The sequence below is a fragment of the Carassius gibelio genome, chromosome B21, assembly GCF_023724105.1.
Source record: "Carassius gibelio isolate Cgi1373 ecotype wild population from Czech Republic chromosome B21, carGib1.2-hapl.c, whole genome shotgun sequence".
Classification (NCBI taxonomy): Eukaryota; Metazoa; Chordata; class Actinopteri; order Cypriniformes; family Cyprinidae; genus Carassius; species Carassius gibelio.
In genome coordinates, this window is record NC_068416.1 from 26,631,954 (window position 1) to 26,652,673 (window position 20,720).

Here is a 20,720-nt window from a genome sequence, read left to right on the forward strand (position 1 = left end):
TATTACATTAAATTTTTCTACATATTAACTAATATTTTATTTTTATTTTATCTGTCTTAAATTAATTTGTAAAACAGAAAATAGAAATTATAAATTATTTATAGTACTCTTGATTATTGGGTATATTTATTTTAAAGTTTGAGATATGTGTATATATATATATATATATATATAATTGAATATTAATAATATGATTAATAGTTTAATCAATTAACACATCTGTAAGTGAGTATTATATTACATTTTTCACTTTTTTGAATATTTTAAGTACTTTATTATCTAATATTTAAATTGTCAAAAATGTATTTGTGCATCATAAATATACTGCAATAATGATTTGAATTGTAGCACTTGGATATTTAAATTCTTGTTAAATATATATTAATGTAATAATATAAATAGTGTTATTTAATATGTAAGAAAATATTATTTTTGAGAGTCCTGTATTTTTTTAAAGCATTAATATTTACAATTGCTTGAATCAAGATCCTTATTTTGCAAACTAGGCAAAGTTTTTCATGATCCACTCTGAAACTGGTTGTTGTGTTTGCTTAGTACTAGTTAGTAGTTTGTTTTTGTGAAGTAGATCCATGCATTGGGTTGCAAGTGTGGCAATTTGATAATTAAAGCTAAAGATTAGCATCTGTATTTGGACATCAGTGTAGATTTGCAGGATGGTCTGTTTGTCAGAGGTTTTCACGCTTCATGCATAAAGAGCCAATTGTTAAGCGCTGGATTTTCCCCTGGCCGGTTTGAGCTGATCTACAAACTCACTATGATCTTTTCCCATCCTCCTCCACAGAGGCACAACAGGAACAAACGTTCAAAGACGAGAGTGACGCCGCCACTTTAAGACAGACCCTCCCTGATCTGACCCCCGATGAACCCTCAGAAGTCGCCGCCCTCCCCGCAGAAGACCCCGCCCTCCCCGCAGAAGACCCCGCCCCTGGACAGACTGACCCCGCCCCTCAGCCTGAGGGGGAGGAGCCTGTCGCAGGGGACGACGCGGCTGGTGATCACGGCAGCGACGAATCGCCCAACAAATCCCCATCGAAGAAAAAGAAGAAGTTTCGCACCCCGTCGTTCCTAAAGAAAAACAAAAAGAAGTCTGAAACCCAGTGAGGAAGCTTTGCTCCGGCGTTTCTGCAGTACATTTTCTTTAAAGCGATTTGCTTTTGTACTGTGTTCACATTTAGTGTGCCGATCTTTTTATTAAAGCCTCATATTGTTTTATTCTTTTAATAAATGCTGGCTGAAGTGCACTCTATAGTGCAGCTCGTTAAGCATGTTCCACACACATCTGTTTTTATGAAGAAAATTGCAATCTGAAAACCAATAACCACTATAATGTATCGGAAATGTATCTGATGTAATTGTTAGAGGAAATTAATTAATGAAAAGAGTTCCTTCTGGTGTTCGATGGAAATCTTTGCTCTGCTGCATGTTTATGATTTTTAAAATCATATCTATAAACATCTTAAAAAATAGAAATAACCTGGAGTGAAATAATCGTAACATCTCATCTGGCCAGAGTGTAATATAAGCTCACGATAATATTCTGACCAGCGCAAGATTTGTTTTCGGATGGAAGTTTTTAAAATGGGTGAATCTCACAAAACCTGTTTATTACACATTTCACCCCGAAGTCAAAGCAAAGAAGTCTTTTTTTTTTTTTTTTTAATGAAATGAAGCCTTTATTGTGATATTTTCATAAAAAACAAGCACACTTTCCTCCCAATTCTCTGCTAAATACATGTTTTTTAGCACGAATTCTAGGAGAAGCAATGCAAAATCTCTCTGATTTCACACGTCATTTTCTTAACGAAAATAATTAAATGAAATTATTTTTTTGTGAGATTCGCCTGTATCTGTATCTAAACGTCTTCTGTTGTAATGTACTAAACACAAACCGCTTTCCCTTCATGTAAATGTTGTTTTAAAACTAGCTGTGAGTTTTACCCTGCAGTAATATGAATCACTAATGTTTGCTTTTGCTTTTATATATATGTAGTTATTTTTTAGCTCTAGGTTGTTTAGTTTCATTCAAACACATCAGTAACTTGATGACACTGTTGTAAATGACACTATTAAACATCCTGTGTAGTTCCTCACAGACTCTGTTATTGAAGTTGCAGACCGCCGCTGTTATTGATTATATGTGTGTTTTTAGGTTGTTTTACAGACTTGTGGTGTGTTTTCATACAGATGCTCACAAACACACACTCCTCCGTGTGTGTTCATTTAGAAACACTGAGAATATTCACTAAACTATCCTGAATAACCACAAAGAAATGTGCTTCAAAATTAATGTCTGGATGAATCCCACAAAGAAACATACAATTCATAATTCAACACAAATCTAGAGGAAAAACATGAGGCTTGCATAAAAATAAAACAAGGACCCTTTATTTTTGCATATATGTAATTTTCTTATTACTGTAATATAGTAACGGAAATTGTTTATTAAAGCATACATTTTAGTGCAATAAATAAATATTGTATATATATATATATATATATATATATATATATATATATGCAAAAATATATACCTTTTCTGCATTTCAGTAATGGGAATATTTATTATTATTTTTTTATTATTATTATTTTGATTGACATTTTATTCCAGATTTAAATATTCCCAATTTTCTATTTAAAATTGTCTATTTTTAGGACCCTTAAGTTTCATACAAACTAATAAAAATATATTTTTCATTATGGTAAACATATTTTGGAGGGAAAATATGCAAATTAAATAGGTTTTCAAATTAGGATTGATTTTCATTCTTTTGATTTGCCGTTGAATTATGACTTGTACGTTTCCTTACAGATTTCGAGAGATTCATCTGTTGTTGAATGACTAACCTGTGCAGTATATTATCTCTTTAATATGATTGTAACAAATTGCTCTTGAGTGTAACACACACAGAAAGACAGAAAGGAGTGAAATACTAACCGAATCTTTCATTTTTGTTGCTGCAAATAGCTTTTGGCTTGTACATATAGGAATTCTGGACCAATGTGAAGCTGACAGTGCAGTTTGAGTCTGGTTTAGACACTAGAGAGTCGTTTGCTGAAGGACTGCATGGCATTATGGGCTTCTAGCTTGTGTTGTTAGTCCTTTGCACAGCTGTTCTTCATTTTAGTTTCTGTTGAATGCTGTTCTTTTTTTTTTTCTTCCAGAATAATTGTATGTAAAAACACAATTCGCTTTATCATGGTAATGTATATTTGGCAACCATGAATAAAACTCCATCTTTAAAATCAGCCTTGATTTGATTGTTTCATTCATAAAACAGGGCGTGTACTCACAAAACATATTAAAGAACAATATAATACAAAAAATAAAACGCACATCTTAAAAATAATGGGTGTGTCTGTCCTATTTTAACTCAATAAAACCAAATCTGAAGCTATCCTGAAATGGCTGTTATTGCAGATAACATCTGAAGTAAAATTCATTTACATGCACATAACAAAAAACTAATCCTGTGTTAGTTGCTTCACCACCTGTGTGCAGTTTAGAAAGCAATTAGCAATGCAGTAATTAGTCTATATATAAACGAGTGGACTGATCCCGGTGATGTTTGGAAATGTGGCTAGCATTTAGCTTAGACAAAAGATTGGTAATCATTTTAGGTCCTGATGATTAAATGTTTCTAATGCACCAGTTTTTGCTTTAAAACGTGATCGTTATTCCACTGAAACTGTGATTTTTGTGACTTGAAATGGCGTCTAGATCTTCTTTTGAGGAGGATTTGTCTTGTCCTGTATGCTGCGACCTTTTTATAAATCCCGTGGTTCTGTCCTGTAGTCATAGCGTCTGTGAAGATTGTGTGCATCGGTTTTGGGAAGATAAGCGACGTAAAGAGTGTCCAGTTTGTAGAAGATCTTCAAAGGAACGTCCTCCAGTTAACTTGGCTTTGAAGAACCTGTGTGAGACCTACCAACAACATCTGAGCCGCGGACCTTCGTCTGGAGATGAAGGTGTCTGCGGTCTTCACAAAGAGAAGCTGAAGCTCTTCTGTCTGGACGATCAAGAGCCCGTGTGTCTGGTGTGTCGAGACTCCAGAAAACACACCAACCACAGATTCAGTCCTGTGGATGAAGCCGTGATGGACAATAAGGTCAGACAAAAATGATTAACTGTTCAGTGATCTTTTATTCTGACACTCTTGATTTTATGAAAATGCATCAGCAGAAATGCACTTTGTCCTTATCTCTGTAATTATATTTAATAAAGGCAATGGTTTGTTCAACTCAGGAGATTCTCAAAGATGCTCTTGGACACTTGGAGAAGAAGCGGGGAATATTTGAGAGTTTTAAAGAGTGTTTTGATGAACGTGATGAACTCGTCAAGGTTTGAAGTTCACCATTTACTCTATTTTAGGAATTTAAATGTAAGCTTGATCTAGTTTGGTCGTTGTCTTAAATTTCAGTTTAATGCCCAACATGCTGAGAGGCGGATTAAAGCGGAGTTTGAGGAGCTTCACCGGTTTCTTCGTGATGAAGAAGCGATCAGAATAACAGCACTGAGAGAGGAAGAGGAACGGAGGAGTCGGATGATGAGGGACAAGATCGAGGAGACCAGCAGACAGATCTCATCTCTCTCTCAAACCATCAGAGACACCGAGGAGCAGATGAAACGCGATGACGTTTCATTCTTGCAGGTCTCGATTTAATTATAAATAAGTGACTCTTTCAGTGAACAAAACCAAATTCTGATTCGTTTGCCTCCCTTTTCTTCGCAGAACTTTAACTCAACATTGCAAAGGTTTGTGTCCTTCCGGTTCCTCTTCTCAGCGGTTCTGAACTCAATCCTGCAGTCTCTCTGACTTCTGAGTGTTTTATTCTCCAGAGCTCTGTGTAACCCGCCGCTTCCAGAAGCCTTTCCTGAAGTGACGATCAGGTTCTCAAGTCACCTGACCAACCTGAAGCTCACGGTCTTACAGAAGATGCAGGACACTCTCGGTGAATGTGTGCATGACCGAATATCATCCCCTTCACTTGAGCACTACTTTCATTTCTTATATTTGCTCCAAGAAACCAGGAAGAATCTTTTTATTACCTGATGGGAGACACTTACAGTGTTGTAAAAATGCAACTTTACGTGGCATTATTATTATTTAAATACTTGGCATTTTAAAGGCCGCTTCTAAATGTGTATTCGGTAGTCTCTATGAAATGTAATGGTTTAATTTGTGGCGCTTCTAATTAAGCGACGAAAAGCAGTTGCAAATGTTGTAAATGCGTATTTTGCACCATTAAGACAAAACAACACCACAACATGTAATATCTAATTATTTTAGGCTATTTCTATTTAACTTGCTTTGAAAAGGTTTTCTTGATCTCAGTAAAAACCTCATGATTTATTCCAAAACCATACTAAGCCTGGAATAATGCTCCAGAGCGGTATTCAAGAGTGTGGATTTAATGCATTTTTAGGGCACTGCGCTTTGCAAGACTCTGCTTAGTCTTGTGCACGTGCGCTAAAGTGGCCATGATTGCATGTGTTTGTATTTGAACAAGGGAATTGACTTGCGTAGTTATTTTAATTGTGTATAATTATGTCTCTGTGTTCTCTCTTTTAGCCTCATACTTCTTCAAGCCGTCTCCTATTCAATCTGATCTGGCTGCAATAGAGATTTCTGACAATCAAGAGGAATATAGTGAATACGAGTGCTTCCAGAGGGATGGAGGGAACTGTACAAAGATATTTGGAGGTCGACGGTCTAATGGAGACCGACAGCAGTTTCCAGATCCTCTAGCCCGTGCCACTGATTTATTCCCTGCTCCGGTCTGCACCACAGAACCGACCTTCAACCTACCCCTGATCCACAGAGGTCCTCCTGTGTCACAGATCCTCCGCAGCCAGATTATGACGAGGATGAACTACGGAGAAAAACTAGTCGTAGGCCGCCCTCGGTTGAAATCGAGGTTTAGGCGCACGAGTGTTCCCTCTCCACTGGATTTGGCGTTTGGAGCTTCGACCAATGCTTCACTCAGGGGGAATCCTCAAGGGGACTTGAAGTTTTTGACGTTCAGGGGAGGAGACTTCAGTCTTCAAGATATGGTGATCTGTGACCATGAAGTTCAGATTTAGTTTAGATACTTCACACGAAGATATTTAGTCATTGCGAATTATTTTGTGTTTCTGTCACAAGTAATTTATTTCTTTTTATTTTAGATTTAAAAATAAACGGATCAACAATTTGTTTCTTATTTAATAATTAAAAAAAAAAAAAAAAACGGGACCAAAAAGCACAAGAGCACTATACCACCACAGACAATGACAGGTGAAGGTGAGATGAAGTTGCGCCTCCTGCTGGATGTGTACTGTACTGCACAGTCAAAGTTACTTCAACTAAAAACATGCATGGGATCAGTTTGTGTATTTTTGATATTTTATACATTAGCTACTAGACGTTGAACTTTAGCTTTTATTTTTTCAATCAAATTATTAACAGCAAAAAATACTAATGAAAATACTTGCAGCGTCTGTATTGGGATGTTTTCCAGACCTGCCAACCTGTTTGTTTTTACAATTTTATTTTATTTTTTTAAAATAACCTTTTTAGCACGTAATAATTGCCTACATGAGTGCATTCACTTTATTTGTTTAATACAAAATTCAGAGATATATGCTATGGTGTACCATGAATCGGCCAAAAAATACAGAGATATGAATTTGTGCTCATATCACATGGCCCAAACACAGAAGTGTACTGGAGTTTTTATTTTATTACATTTTTTTTAACGGGCATTAAAAAAAAGCAAAGTAGCAAAACCAAACTGTTTATCTCCACTAATACAAAACTGAAGCCCTTCAAGATGTGAGAACTGTAACCAGAAATTGCATGCAATCTTTGGAGATAGGTTTGAAACACGTTGTTAAAGAAATGATACCGTGATTATGATACGTTTTCAACTGATTTTCACTCTGAAATGGAGATTTCTAATGATCCAGTAAAATCTAATGAATATAAGCCTTTTCAAAGAGTAAACATGAAATAAAACAATGAACTTTAGACAGACTGTACTCATAGCATCTGTAAACATTGCCTTCAGAGGTTTTGGGAAAAACAAGGACATAAAGCATGTCCACTCTGCAGGAGAAGAGTTTCAAAGGAGCCTCCGTTAAATCTGAACTTGAGGAACCTGTGCATGGCCTACCAAGAAGAGAGAAGACGGAAATCTTCAATAGGAGACGAAGCCGTCTGCAGCCTTCACAAAGAGAAGCTGAAGCTCTTCTGTCTGGATGATCAGCAGGCCGTGTGTTTGGTGTGTCGAGACTCCAGAAAACACACCAACCACAGATTCTGTCCCATAGATGAAGCTCTGACCGATAATAAGGTAAGAGATATTATTTGATGAAATCATCTCAATAATTAATGATGAGTCTTCTTTAGCTTTGATAACATTGTGCATTAGTTGTGGAGTTGTTTTGACAAAGTCATGCAACATCACAGCATTTATTTCCACCAAAATGCATTAGTTTTTGGCTCAGATCCTGTGTTAACAATGGGACAGTCGAATCACTCAAGACTTTGAGCCTAATATATCTGGTCCTCCTGGATTATGGCCATAAGGAATCTCTTCTGACATGCTTGATTGAGAAATGAAAAGCTGCCTGTGTATAAAATGACTTAATACACACACACACACATACATGTTTCTAAATAGTTGGTATATTTATTCTCGCACACTAAAATTTTGTGATGAAAAATCATTGAATAAATATATTATTTTAACTTTTTACTCCTCTATCCATATGTGAAATAAAAGAGGCAAAATCTGAAATAAGAAAATACACAAAAAACGGAAAACGAGACTATTTTTCTGTCGATTTCTTCCAGGAGAAACTCCAGGATTTACTGAACCACTTACAGGAGAAACTGATCAAATTTGAGGATTTTAAACAGAATTTGGATAAATCTGCTAAACATATTCAGGTTTGATATACTGAAGCTTATATGTTTATAATGTTTCTATATTCCCTTTGATATGGACCGAGTTTAATCATATCTTTCTCAGGCTCAGGCTCAATGCACAGAGAAGCTGATTAAAGAAGAGTTTGAGAAACTTCACCAGCTTCTGCGTGACGAGGAAGCGATCAGAATTACAGCGCTGAGAGAAGAAGAGAAGCAGAAGAGTCAGAAGATGATCGACAGGATCGAGGAGACCAGCAAACAGATCGTATATCTCACACGCTCCATCAGGGATACACAGGAGCAGATGAAAGCTGGAGAGGATTCGTTCCTGCGGGTGCCAACCAGTTTTCATTATGTTTATACATTTGGAGACAACTGCAAATATATCAAATTCATTTTCGGAGATAAAAACTGAATTCAGTGTTGCTTAATAAATTGTATTTCTTGCTTTTTTTGTTTTAGGACTTAAAGGACTCATTGAAAAGGTTTGTAGGCTGTTTTTGTTATCTGAGTTCTGCGATCTGAACTAAACTGACTCCCGAATGTTTTCCCAGAGGTCGGCATGGTCTGTCGGATCCAGAGAACGTTTCAGAAACGCTCATCGATGTTCCAAAACACCTGAGCAACCTCAGGTTCACTGTGTTACAGAAGATGCAGGAAGATATTAAATACAGTAAGTATATTATTAAAGCTTCTCTTTTTACACTTGTTGAAAGTTTGGATAAAGTTTAAACTACATCTCTTACCAGAGTCTTCAAGCTACAACCAACAAACTTGAGTCCGATCTCGAGACTGGTCTGATTTGGGTTGCTCTACTATTTCTAAATGATCAGACTTATGGTTTTTGTGAAACGGATTATCAAAAGCCCAACAGACTTCCACTGAGGGGGTCTCAACGTTTCAAGAGGGCGAAGAGTTTTTACAATGAGATTCGAGTGTTTAAGCTGTCTGTCACTAGCAAAGTTTAATGACTAGCAACATGCTAATCATTCATTATTTTAACATTATGATAATTATGCTAGAAACACGTTAACAACAAATCTTAGCAACATGCTAACAATATGTAAATCATGCTAGAAACATGATTAGCAACAAATGCTAGCAATGTGCTAACAGAATGCTAATCATGCTAAATCATGCTAGCAACATGTTAACAACATGCTAATTGTGCTAGAAACACGTAAACAACAAATGCTAGCAATGTGCTAACAACATGCTAATCATGCTAGAAACATGTAAACAACAAATGCTAGCAATGTGCTAACTAAATGTTAATCATGCTAGAAACACGTAAACAACACATGCTAACAATGTGCTAACAAAATGCTAATCATGCTAGAAACACGTAAACAACAAATGCTAGCAATGTGCTAACAACATGCTAATCATGCTAGAAACATATAAACAACAAAGGTTAGCAATGTTTTAACAACTTGCTAATCGTGCTAGCAACATGTTAACAACATGAAAATCATGGTAAAAACACTTTCACAACAAATACTAGCAATGTACTAACAACATGCTAAACATGATAACTCATGCTACAAACATAATTAGCCATATACAAATAATGTGCTAATCTAACAACATCATGTTAATCATGCTAGAAACATGTAAACAACAAATGCTAGCAATATGGTAATAACATGATAATCATGCTAGCAACATGTTAACAACATGATAATTGTGCTAGAAACACATAAACAACAAATGCTAGCAATGTGCTAACAAAATGTTAATCATGCTAGAAACACGTAAACAACAAATGCTAGCAATGTGCTAACAACATGCTAATCATGCTAGAAGCATATAAACAACAAAGGTTAGCAATGTGTTAACAACTTGCTAATCGTGCTAGCAACATGTTAACAACATGAAAATCATGCTAAAAACATTTTCACAACAAATACTAGCAATGTGCTAACAACATGCTAAACATGATAACTCATGCTACAAACATAATTAGCCACATACAAATAATGTGCTAATCTAACAACATCATGTTAATCATGCTAGAAACATGTAAACAACAAATGCTAGCAATATGGTAATAACATGATAATCATGCTAGCAACATGTTAACAACATGATAATTGTGCTAGAAACACATAAACAACAAATGCTAGCAATGTGCTAACAACATGCTAATCATGCTAGAAACATGTAAACAACAAATGCTAGCAATGTGCTAACTAAATGTTAATCATGCTAGAAACACGTAAACAACAAATGCTAACAATGTGCTAACAAAATGTTAATCATGCTAGAAACACGTAAACAACAAATGCTAGCAATGTGCTAACAACATGCTAATCATGCTAGAAGCATATAAACAACAAAGGTTAGCAATGTGTTAACAACTTGCTAATCGTGCTAGCAACATGTTAACAACATGAAAATCATGCTAAAAACATTTTCACAACAAATACTAGCAATGTGCTAACAACATGCTAAACATGATAACTCATGCTACAAACATAATTAGCCACATACAAATAATGTGCTAATCTAACAACATCATGTTAATCATGCTAGAAACATGTAAACAACAAATGCTAGCAATATGGTAATAGCATGCTAATCATGCTAGAAACACGTTCACAACAAATGTTAGCAATGTGCTAACAACATGTTAATCATGCTAGAAACATGTCAACGGCTAATGCTAGCAAATTGGTAACAACATGCTAATCATGCTATCAACACGTTATTAACATCTATCTAAACTTTCAAACTTCAAGCTTTTATAACTGCTTCAAACTTTCAGGCTACACTTTCTCAAGCCAACTTCAAAGTTTATTCACAAAATGTACTCATCTGTTTTGATTTTTTAATATAATTTATATTATTTATTTAAATAAATGCAGCCTTGCTGAGCAGAATAGACTTCATTAAAACATCCTAATGTTTGTGCACGTGTCCCCTCTCTCTCTTCAGCTCCGGTGACCTTGGACCCCAGCACTGCTCACAGTAATCTCACGGTGTCTGATGATCTGACCAGCGTGCGGTTCAGAGATGAGGAAAAGCTGCTTCCTGATAATCCCGAGAGATTTGACAGTTGGGAGTGTGTTCTGGCTTCAGAGGGCTTCGACTCAGGACTTCACTGCTGGGACGTTGAGGTCGGAGACCTCACAAACTGGACCTTCGGTGTGATGACCGAATCTGCTCGGAGGAAGGGTGACATTCTGACAGAGAAGGGACTTTGGGTTCTTGGGTACGCTTCTGGGGAATATTATGCATTCATTACACCAGAGCAGTCGCCTCCGCTGACGGTCAAGAATAAACTCCAGAAAATCAGAGTTCAGCTGAACTACGAAAAAGAAAAGCTGTCCTTCATCGATCCTCTCAGTAACACATCCATTCACACTTTTACACAGAAGTTCACTGAGAAAGTCTACCCATGGTTTGGTCTTCGCTGTGATGTCTGTCCTCTGGTGATCTTACCAGTCAACTGAAGAAATCATTTAGAGACGAAACGAATAAAGATGACTCCCATTTTAACTTTAAAATAGAGTTTGTTTCGTGAGCGTTTGTAAATCAGTTCACTCTGACATGTTTTAATGTTTGATTCTGTGTCTTAATCTGAACTATTTTAAAAGGCATCTAACACATTTCTTAAATTATCATTATTATACAGTTTAATGATATATATATATAACATTCTTTTTCTGTGAAGCTGCTATGCTGCATCTGTATCATAAAAAGCAATGCACAAATAAACACGAGTTGATTTCATGTTACCATGCTTTGATGAACAATATTTTTACTATATATTTTCCAAAACACATTTTACCCTGAAACTTTCCAGTCAAAAATTACCAAATAAGGGTTAATGGTGTAGCTCTCAGTTGCTGTTAATGAATCGAATCCTCTTAAATGCATGGATGGTACACATCAAGCTTTTAAGCAATTTAGTAGCCATGTAGATCACTATGATAAGATATTATTTATAATGTAAAGCGATTAGTCAGATTTAGTCCTGGTGCACATCCCTTTTCCTGAATTCAGTCGTTTATTTCTCGCTGTACACTTCAGCGAACAAAATGCACAGATGGTGATGGAGACGTTTTACAGGAAATTAGGCCTTTGTTTCATCAGTTTTGTTTTCAAGGAAAGCTTAGCTTTCATTTTCAGAAATACAGAAACTGGTTTACAGCTATATTTACACGTGTCTATGTGTGAGTCCCATGAATGTAGACAACAATGAGGTCTGCTTATTGTATTTATTAACTCATTCACAGTATTAGTGACCAGAGAGCTGATAATGAACGATGACAGTAATAAGCGTGACTTACACCATTTATTTTATTTTCATGGTTTTTTGAATATAATTTACAGTGCAGTAAATCAATCCAGAACTTGGAAACATTTAGCCACTATCTGTCACAGGTAAGTGAGGACTGACAAATGTAAAGTTGAAATATGATTCATAGCAGCTGATCCGTGTAAATATTAACATTCTTCCCACACCTACATCACTTCCAGAACCTGTCTCTTCAGGAATGAGGGGAATCAAGAAACAAGCTGCAAACAGCCAAGAATCATTGCTCTGAAAGATGAGGGCACGAGGTGGATTCTGATTGGCTGTCAATGTTGTCATTGTTTGCAAACTGAAAACAAAGTTGTTTCTCTGTATCATTATCATTCTAGTCGTTGTGTGACTCTGCGATGCTTATAATTAGAAAGTTATTAAAACTTCATCATTATTGTTTTCATTCCTTGATGTGAATGGGCTTTTGCACAAGGTTTGAATTATAAAAGATCATTGGATAACACACATGCAGGTCTGTTCCTCATGCAAAGTGCCTTACAACTTTTTCAACATTTTTTTTCCACTATGAAGACCATTTTGTGCAATGGAAAGTTTCCATGCATGTTGAACCATCAGTGCCACTAAAGAACCTGTATTTTCAAGAGTGCATGACTTCTGAAGTCTTCGAGACATGAGTCATACAGAGCACTTTAATGGTGCTTTTATCATTCCTTAATCAAAAAGATCTCTTAGGATTTGGCTTATTGAGTTATTGTGAATTAACATCTAAAGACTAATAATAAACGGCAATTATTATGTCCTAAAGATTTAGACTACTGTTAGATTCAGTATGATTTATTTCCATTAAAAATTCTGGTGATCTCTAAAATGTTGCAATAATGAATAGATCTCGAGTCTGAGAGGATCCGGTTTATCTGCATTGTACAGAATGAAGCAGATTTCTCAGTGTTGAGCTCCTCCCACTGGATTTAAAGACAGACGTCTGATGTTTTAGCTCATATCTTGCTTCAAATCTGTATGTGCATTATTTCTGCCGTGGATGTGAAGCTTAAAAACTAGTCTCTAAGACAGATTTGGACGTGCAAAATGGCATCTGAAGGTTTTACTGAGGTGGACTTCACTTGTCCTGTGTGCTTTGACTTTTTCATAAACCCTGTTGTTCTGAACTGCAGTCACAGCATCTGTTCAAACTGCATCCAGGCGTTTTGGGGAAGTAAGGGAATTAGGGAATGTCCCATGTGCAGAGAGATATCGACAGTGAATGATCCTCCGTTAAATCTGGCTTTGAAGAACCTGTGCGAGACCTTCCAGCAGGAGCGAAGTCAAGGACCTTCCTCGGGAGCCGAGGCCGTCTGCAGCGCTCACAGAGAGAAGCTGAAGCTCTTCTGTCTGGATGATCAGCAGGCCGTGTGTTTGGTGTGTCGAGACTCCAAACTACACACCGACCACAGCTTCTGTCCCATAGATGAAGCCGTGCACAATAACAAGGTCAGAAATCTGATTTTACTGATGTAATCTGAGGTTTATGTACAGTATACACACACAGAAGAATGAATGAGCTGAAACCAAGCTGCTGATTTGGAAGCACACTAATGCATTTGCTAATGTCTTTTATCATCTCCTTTGTTTTCAAACTTAAATCTACGGAAGTCCATTTTAGACACTGATTTAAAATTAAGGTAAAACAAAGTAATTGTGACTTGTGAACTGAGTGAAATTCTCAATTCTGACTGAAAAAGCAACAATTCTGTGAAAGAAAAATATCTGAGTTGAGTGAAACTTGCATTTCTAGGAGATATAAACTCACATTAGTGAGGGAAAAAAGCAATACTTGTGAGATAAAAAGCCACAATGACCTTGTTTTATTTTTTATTCAATGGTAGAAACAGAGTCCATTGTGTTTGTTATAATTTACAGGGAGTGGTTGGAGTTAGTTTGATTGATTAAGCATTGAACAGGTGTCACTGGTTTCAGTTTTCAGCCCTACCTCCCTCCCTCCCTCCAAACACATTCCCTCTATTGTGATATCAAATAACAGAGAAACAATGCAATAAATCAATAAAACAGAAGAGCCAGACACTATTTCTATGTTACTTTGGTATCACTGCACTAAACGGTTGTTAACCACTTCAGTTGAAATGAACAATACTTCTACAGCATTTATTAATCTTAGTGTTATTTTCCTTTACTAATGCATTGTTAAAATTAAAAGTTGTGTTAGTTAACATTATAATGCAATGCGAATTAACACGACTGTATTTTTAATGAACTTACATCAACGAAGATGAATAAGTACATTATACATTATACATTAATGGAAGCTAAAGTGTTACTGTTGCTTTCTTTCAGGAGAAACTCAAAGCTGTACTGGAAAACTTACGGGAGAAGATGGGAATGTTTGATAATTTTAAACAGACGTTGGATCGGACTGCTGATATTAATAAGGTTGGGAATGAACAGTGTGATTTAAGTACTTCTGGATGCTATAGATATAGTTTGGCCATTATAACCCGCTGTTCATTTTCAGGTTCACACCGAAGAAGCAGAAGAGAAGATCAAGATGGAGTTCGAGGAGCTTCGAGAGATTCTACGCAACGAAGAAGTGGCCAGAATAACAGTGCTGCGAGAAGAAGAGAAGCAGAAGAGTCAGATGATAAAGGAGAAGACTGGGAAGACCAGCAAACAGATCGTATCTCTCAAATGTGCGATCAGAGACGTAGAGCAGCAGATGAAGACTGAAGATGATTCATTCCTGCAGGTGCTAACGAACGCTCATCAACAGAATCCCAGTGTTATTATTAAGACAGGTGCTAACGCATGAATGTCATCTCTTTCTCTTTGTCTTTACAGAACTTTAAGAGCACATTGCAAAGGTTTGTTGTGTTTCCTGTTTCTCTTGTGAATTCATTGGCTCTCATCAAAACAAGAATTCCTGAAAGTTTTTATGTGTGTTCCAGATCCCAGTTCAGCCTGCCAGATCCGGGGAATGTTGCCGATTTGCTGATCAATACCCAAGAATACCTGAGTGACCTGAGGCTCACTGTGCTCCAGAAGATTGACAGCTCCAGGGGGGAGCCCAGTGTGAGGGGGGCCCAGACTAACAGACGGGGCAATTCCAGAGCGGGGCCCAGTGTCAGGGGGGACCCCACTTTCAGAGGAGGCCAGAACCCCAGCATCAGGGGGGATGCCAGTTTTAAGGAGGACCCTACTTCCAGAGGGGGACAACATTTTAAAAGGGGGCACAACCCTAGAGGGGACCCCAGTTTCAGGGGTGGGCAAAATTTTAAGGAGGACCACAGTAACAGAGGGGACCCAAGTTTCAGGGGTGGGCAAAATTTTAAGGAGGACCACAGTAACAGAGGGGACCCGAGTTTCAGGGGGGGCCACAATTTTAGGGAGGACCACAGTAACAGAGGGGACCCGAGTTTCAGGGGGGGCCACAATTTTAGGGAGGACCACAGTAACAGAGGGGACCCGAGTTTCAGGGGGGGCCACAATTTTAGGGAGGACCACAGTAACAGAGGGGACCCGAGTTTCAGGGGGGGCCACAATTTTAGGGAGGACAACAGTAACAGAGGGGACCCCAGTTTCAGGGGGGGCCACAATTTTAGGGGAAACACCAATTTGCGAGGGGATCACAGGGGCCACAGTACTGGGGGAGAACATAGATTCAGAGGGGCCCGGAATTACAGAGGGGCCTTTAATAGCGATGGGGCCAAAGCTCCAGAGGGTGCAGAGGAGTTCTAGGGGGGCCCTGAGGGGGTCACGTTAAGCTTAGCCGGCTGTACCCTCAACCAGCAATAAAACTATACAAATAAGTAAAAAATATGTTGCAATAGCAAATGCAAGAAATTGAATTTATTCAAAGTTGCAGAGTAAACTGCACTGAAACTATTTCTATTCAGAAACTACAAAGAAATGGGAAATAAGAGTGAATTAAATATGAAATTTTGAAGTAGAAAGACTGTTTTTTTTTTTTTTAACTGTAAAAGTTCTCTAGCAGTTTTTATTTTGTTTACAACTTTGTTAAGCATAGAGGTTTATTATTTCCTCATGAGTTTTTTGATGGACAGTTTATTGATAACAGACAACGTTTTAAAGACGGTGAATAGAATTAACATTCACACAGAACACAGAGTAGAAGAATAGAAAGATACTTCTATTATCAACTTATTTTGAACGAATCTGTTTAATATTTTACTATATTATCATCCGATTTTCATAACTTTTATTTGTTTATTGTTTTGCACAAGGTTTTTCAATAGCCTTTTTAACAGTTTATACAGCCATATAAATCTGATTTATTTTTTCCATTTGAATAGATTCTGTTTAATGGTTGAATTACATATTAGCAATAAAAACATGTCTAATTAAATGAAATATAAGGTAGGAAAGAATCAGTAAAGAAGCAGTGTAACATGCTAATGACTTTGAAACTGATATTATGAGTTAATAAAACATACATGCAGTTAGTACCATAGTTACTTTAACAACAAATTATTAATTAATTCAATTGATGGAAAAAAAAATGTTTTGTTAAATCTTTTTTACATATTTTTTTCTTTACTTAAGTTTACTTAAACTTGAATTTAAAAAGCATGTCTAATCAAATTAGTTCATAAAAAATTTGTTTTAAAATTAAGAATTTAATGATAAGATTAAATTTTTAAGATTTAATTTTGTAATAATAGAGGCATATGAAATGCTTTATTTTTTTCAGAAATTATGTGCTGATTTTTAAATGTGTCTGAACTTATGATTTAATACAAATTTATTATCAAAAAAAGCAGTAATCAAATTAAGGCATAAAAAAATGACCTTTCAATCTTTTTAAAAATGTAATCAAATTAAAATTTAAAAATGAATTTTATTGTTGAAAAGCAAAAGGTTTTAAAAAACTGACCTTTATGACTGGTTTTGTGCTCCAGGTTCACATTTATTAAAATAATTATTTTGTTTTATTATTCATGTAATAATTTTAGTACTTTATATTTATATCATTTAAAAAACATTTTTTTAATAAAAAAAAAAAATGCAAGACACAGTGCACTGGAATGGAAAATAACTTTTTACATGAATATGTTTATAACAGTTTGTTTTTGTACTTGATGAGCGAGATGCTAAGAAGCAGCAAGATGCTGAAAAATCATAATAAAAACACAATGCGTATAAAAACGGTCAAAAACATCTGTCTGTAGTACATTTACATAAAATAAGCTTTCATTTATACCACTTCTTGAAAAAGATGTTTGGAAAAGCTTTGGAAAACTTGTCATTTATACACATATTGACATTTTTGCTATTAACATGAAATATTTATTACTAAAAAGTTAAATTTTTTTCATGTCAAGTCTGTTATTCCTTCACTTTAAAAACTAGGCTGTGTTTTCAGGTTTGGCCTTTATTCTTCATCTTCATCTTAGTTATTATGTTCTCATGATAATCTGTGACAGTAATCAAGCTTTGATGTATTTTGGGTGTTTCATACAATGTATAACATTGTTCTTTGATACTGATACTATAGCTACAGTATATTAATTTAGGATGTGGTTCTGTCATAAATTGTTCTTTTAATTTGACTGTCCTTCTTCAATAAATATTAGTATGATAATTTGTGACAATAATCAAGTTTAAATGTAATTTGGGTGTTTTGCACGATTTATAACAATTTTCTCTAATGAAAACAATAGTCAACAATATTAAAACGATGTTATTAAATTCTGTAATAAAATGCTATAAATTAGGCTCTTCTTCTTATAAATGCACAATAAAGAAACAATGATCAGCTACATTTCTGTTTATTTATTTTTTTAATTGCAGAACTTTTCACCGCATTTCACATTTTAATCTGTCTCTGGCAACTATCTAATGTTATAAAGCATTCATGTTGTTTTTCATTAAAATAATCATGCAGTTAAGAATATTTAGACTAGATGTGTATTTTGATTTAAATACATTCGAATAATTACATTATTATTATGATAAACCTCAGCTATGATAGCGAAGATGGAGACAATATTTAATTTCATTAAAGGCAGACAGTGGGGGCAGCAGAGGCCGTGGCGGTGACGTCACCGCGTGACGCCATGACGCACGAGCGTGTCCCCGTCAGCTGATCAGTGAGCCGCTGCGGAATTAACGCGCGTTGCTGCGATATTTTCATAAAATCAACAATCAAAACGAATATGAGACGGTAAAGAGCGGCTCCGGTGAGTAAAACACATCGACATCTAATCTGTCACGCGACTGGACAACGATATAGTCCCGCTGTCACATTATAATGACGATAAACACACAGATGAACGGGACAGAGGTCAATATACATACACAAACACACACACAGCCAACAAACATACACTTACACAAACACACACACTCATAATATACGTTACATGTTTATTATGTTCTTCTACACCTACACACGCACTATACACCGCAGATACAGGAAGACTACACACACACACACACACACACACACACACACACATATGGCATTTTTGCAGCTGAAAATGTTCATTCAGACAGGTGATTTTCAATCTAAATAAGAGTATTTCTGCTGGATGATATCAACTGCTGATGCCCAGACATGAATATTGTTTGGAAACATGTTTCCTCCTCCGCTATTTTCTCAGTTCACTTCAGTCCTTCATCTTTGATTGACAGGCCCAGACACAATCTCCATATGTGTTCAACAGGGCTGATATGGGTGGCTTTTAAGCATAAATCTAATGAACCAAAATATGAAATAAACAAGCCTCAAACAGACTGTGACTGTGAAGAATTTTGTGCATTCAATTTCAGTTTATATTTACGAATGTTTAGAATAGATCTGGTCAAAATGATGGGTTTAAATAGCTGTTATTGCTGTATATGCATTATATACATAATATAGAGCAATTATAGCAATTTATATATATGATACATTTAATTATGCTAAAACAATGCTTATTTTGCTTTTATATAATCTATATATGAAGGCCTATGCATTATATTGTGTATACTGGTATGCATATAGGATCAGCTGTTGCTTTGCTTTTTCTTTATATATATATTTTTTATATATGCACATTGATCCATGCAGTGTTTTGCATGTTACTTACTGTGTATATCTTTTTTTTTTTTACATTTTCATAATCTATATATAAAGGCGTATGCATTATATTGTGTATACTGGTATGCATATAGGATCAGCTTATGTTTAGCTTTTTTCTTTTCTTTTTTTTTCTTTTTTTGAATGCACATTGATCTATGCAGTTTTGCATGTTAGATACTGTGTATATCTTTTTTATTTACGGTAAATGTTTTATTTGTAGGCTTTGATATTAATGGCACTTATGTGTCAGATTGCATTGAGGAAGTTGATTCTAAGATCCATTTGGCTTTGTTTCTCTTGCTCATTGTCATCGTTTATAGGTTTTATCATCGATTTAGCACTGCATTGCACACTTGGCAGCAGTTTTTTTATTTTACTAAGGATATTGCCTTTTATTAAAGGTGTTATTTGACTGGTGATTTGTTTTTTTTTAAAAGATGGCATGGAAATTGTAACCAAAACAGATGCTTTATGTACAGATTTCACTTCTGTTAAATTCCCTTTATCTTTAAAGCGGCTGATGTTTCCACATGATAGTTTTCTGGTAATGTCTGCTGACTTTCCGAGAGGTCAGTGGATCTGTGTTTGTCTGTACGGATGGACGCTCATTGATTGCTCTGAAAGGGTTTGGTTTGATTCGATTCGTCTGCTGTTGTGTTGTGAGTCTGGCAGAGCTGAAACACCAGTCTTACTGTTTCTAAATCAGCAGAGGAATGCTTTCAGGATGAAGCTGGTTCATTTAGTGAACATTAAACGAGTGTTTCACAGGCTCAGGTTTAATCTGAGGAGACACAAGCATGTCAGGTAACATCAGTCCACTTTCTGCATTGCTTTCCTCTATATGTGTGTGCTTTGATGGATTTAAAGTCATGTGTTCTTAATAATCTGCGTTATTTATAGCTATACAGTTGTGCGACCGATTGTTGAATTCTGACAATCTTTGGAAAATCCAGTAATGTTGTGTCTTATCATTTGTTTTATGTTGTTTATACAAATTATCTTGGATTTCTCTTTTCATAACACAAGCTGGCAGCAATGGTTAATGTTAAAAGCGTGATTTGTGGTGTTTTATTGCACTTACAGAAGTGTTCAATGCTTGATGTCCGTTTATCTGTGCGTTATGTAACAAGCATCATGTCGATCTCAATTCTGCTTCAGTTCTGTTCTAGACTGATTTTAATTATCAATTCAGTTTATAGTTGTGCTGCACTTATAATATCAGATGTTGAACCTTTAATCAGATTAAAGAGTTTGTACTTAACCACTTTTGCATGTTGTTTTAAGGGATGGATATTGATTTTGATTGATTTTTTTGTCAGTTTGAGGTTAAATCTGTGATGCACTCATTTGCTTCAGTTGGAAACGTGCTCTCTGTTCTTTCATGTATTTTGTGCATGTATACTGTAGTGTACAAGTTATAGTA

The 20,720-nt window shown here is 35.9% G+C and overlaps 4 protein-coding genes across 21 annotated transcripts in view; all 4 read left to right on the forward strand.

The window, feature by feature from the left end:
- The window catches only part of add1 (adducin 1 (alpha)), a 33,578-nt gene extending 30,311 nt beyond the window's left edge, over positions 1-3,267 (forward strand). For 11 of the 12 annotated variants that reach the window (XM_052587553.1, XM_052587558.1, XM_052587554.1 and 8 more), the window contains one exon: positions 803-3,267. In XM_052587553.1, coding sequence (XP_052443513.1) covers positions 803-1,122 — 320 coding nt within the window. In that variant the 3' untranslated portion in view covers positions 1,123-3,267. The remainder of the gene's footprint in view (positions 1-802) is intronic. The other variant, XM_052587559.1, reaches the window with a different exon arrangement.
- Positions 3,268-3,568: 301 nt separating this feature from the next.
- On the forward strand, positions 3,569-11,663 carry LOC127985536 (E3 ubiquitin-protein ligase TRIM39). Of its 6 annotated transcripts, none has more exons than XM_052587573.1 (6): positions 3,569-4,127; positions 4,265-4,360; positions 4,440-4,670; positions 4,752-4,774; positions 8,486-8,604; positions 10,869-11,663. In XM_052587573.1, exons 1-6 carry the CDS (start codon positions 3,729-3,731, stop codon positions 11,384-11,386), a joined length of 1,386 nt encoding a protein of 461 aa, XP_052443533.1. In that variant the 5' UTR covers positions 3,569-3,728; the 3' UTR covers positions 11,387-11,663. The 6 variants fall into 6 exon arrangements, with proteins under 6 accessions (XP_052443533.1, XP_052443528.1, XP_052443529.1 ...); XM_052587568.1 differs by lacking the exons at positions 8,486-8,604; positions 10,869-11,663 and adding exons at positions 4,859-4,977; positions 5,592-6,213 and having other exon boundaries at positions 4,244-4,360; XM_052587569.1 differs by lacking the exons at positions 8,486-8,604; positions 10,869-11,663 and adding exons at positions 4,859-4,971; positions 5,592-6,213 and having other exon boundaries at positions 4,244-4,360.
- Positions 11,664-13,059: 1,396 nt separating this feature from the next.
- Positions 13,060-15,976, forward strand: LOC127985891 (E3 ubiquitin-protein ligase TRIM35-like). The gene is made up of 6 exons (XM_052588095.1): positions 13,060-13,692; positions 14,554-14,649; positions 14,732-14,962; positions 15,055-15,077; positions 15,162-15,502; positions 15,846-15,976. The coding sequence occupies exons 1-6, from the start codon at positions 13,291-13,293 to the stop codon at positions 15,974-15,976; spliced, it is 1,224 nt and encodes a 407-aa protein (XP_052444055.1). The 5' UTR covers positions 13,060-13,290.
- Positions 15,977-18,273: 2,297 nt separating this feature from the next.
- Positions 18,274-20,720, forward strand: part of LOC127985783 (WD repeat-containing protein 7) — a 93,705-nt gene continuing 91,258 nt past the window's right edge. For both annotated transcript variants that reach the window (XM_052587946.1, XM_052587947.1), the window contains exon 1: positions 18,274-18,413. The gene's annotated coding sequence lies outside the window, so the exon portion shown is untranslated. The remainder of the gene's footprint in view (positions 18,414-20,720) is intronic.

Coding starts and splice junctions, on each gene's coding strand:
- LOC127985536 (XM_052587568.1), top strand. CDS start 3,729: ATGGCGTCTAGATCTTCTTTTGAGGAGGATTTGTCTTGTCCTGTATGC. Junction 4,128..4,243: donor AAGCCGTGATGGACAATAAG/GTCAGACAAAAA, acceptor TATTTAATAAAG/GCAATGGTTTGTTCAACTCA. Junction 4,361..4,439: donor AACGTGATGAACTCGTCAAG/GTTTGAAGTTCA, acceptor CTTAAATTTCAG/TTTAATGCCCAACATGCTGA.
- LOC127985891 (XM_052588095.1), top strand. CDS start 13,291: ATGGCATCTGAAGGTTTTACTGAGGTGGACTTCACTTGTCCTGTGTGC. Junction 14,963..15,054: donor AAGATGATTCATTCCTGCAG/GTGCTAACGAAC, acceptor TTGTCTTTACAG/AACTTTAAGAGCACATTGCA. Junction 15,078..15,161: donor TTTAAGAGCACATTGCAAAG/GTTTGTTGTGTT, acceptor TGTGTGTTCCAG/ATCCCAGTTCAGCCTGCCAG.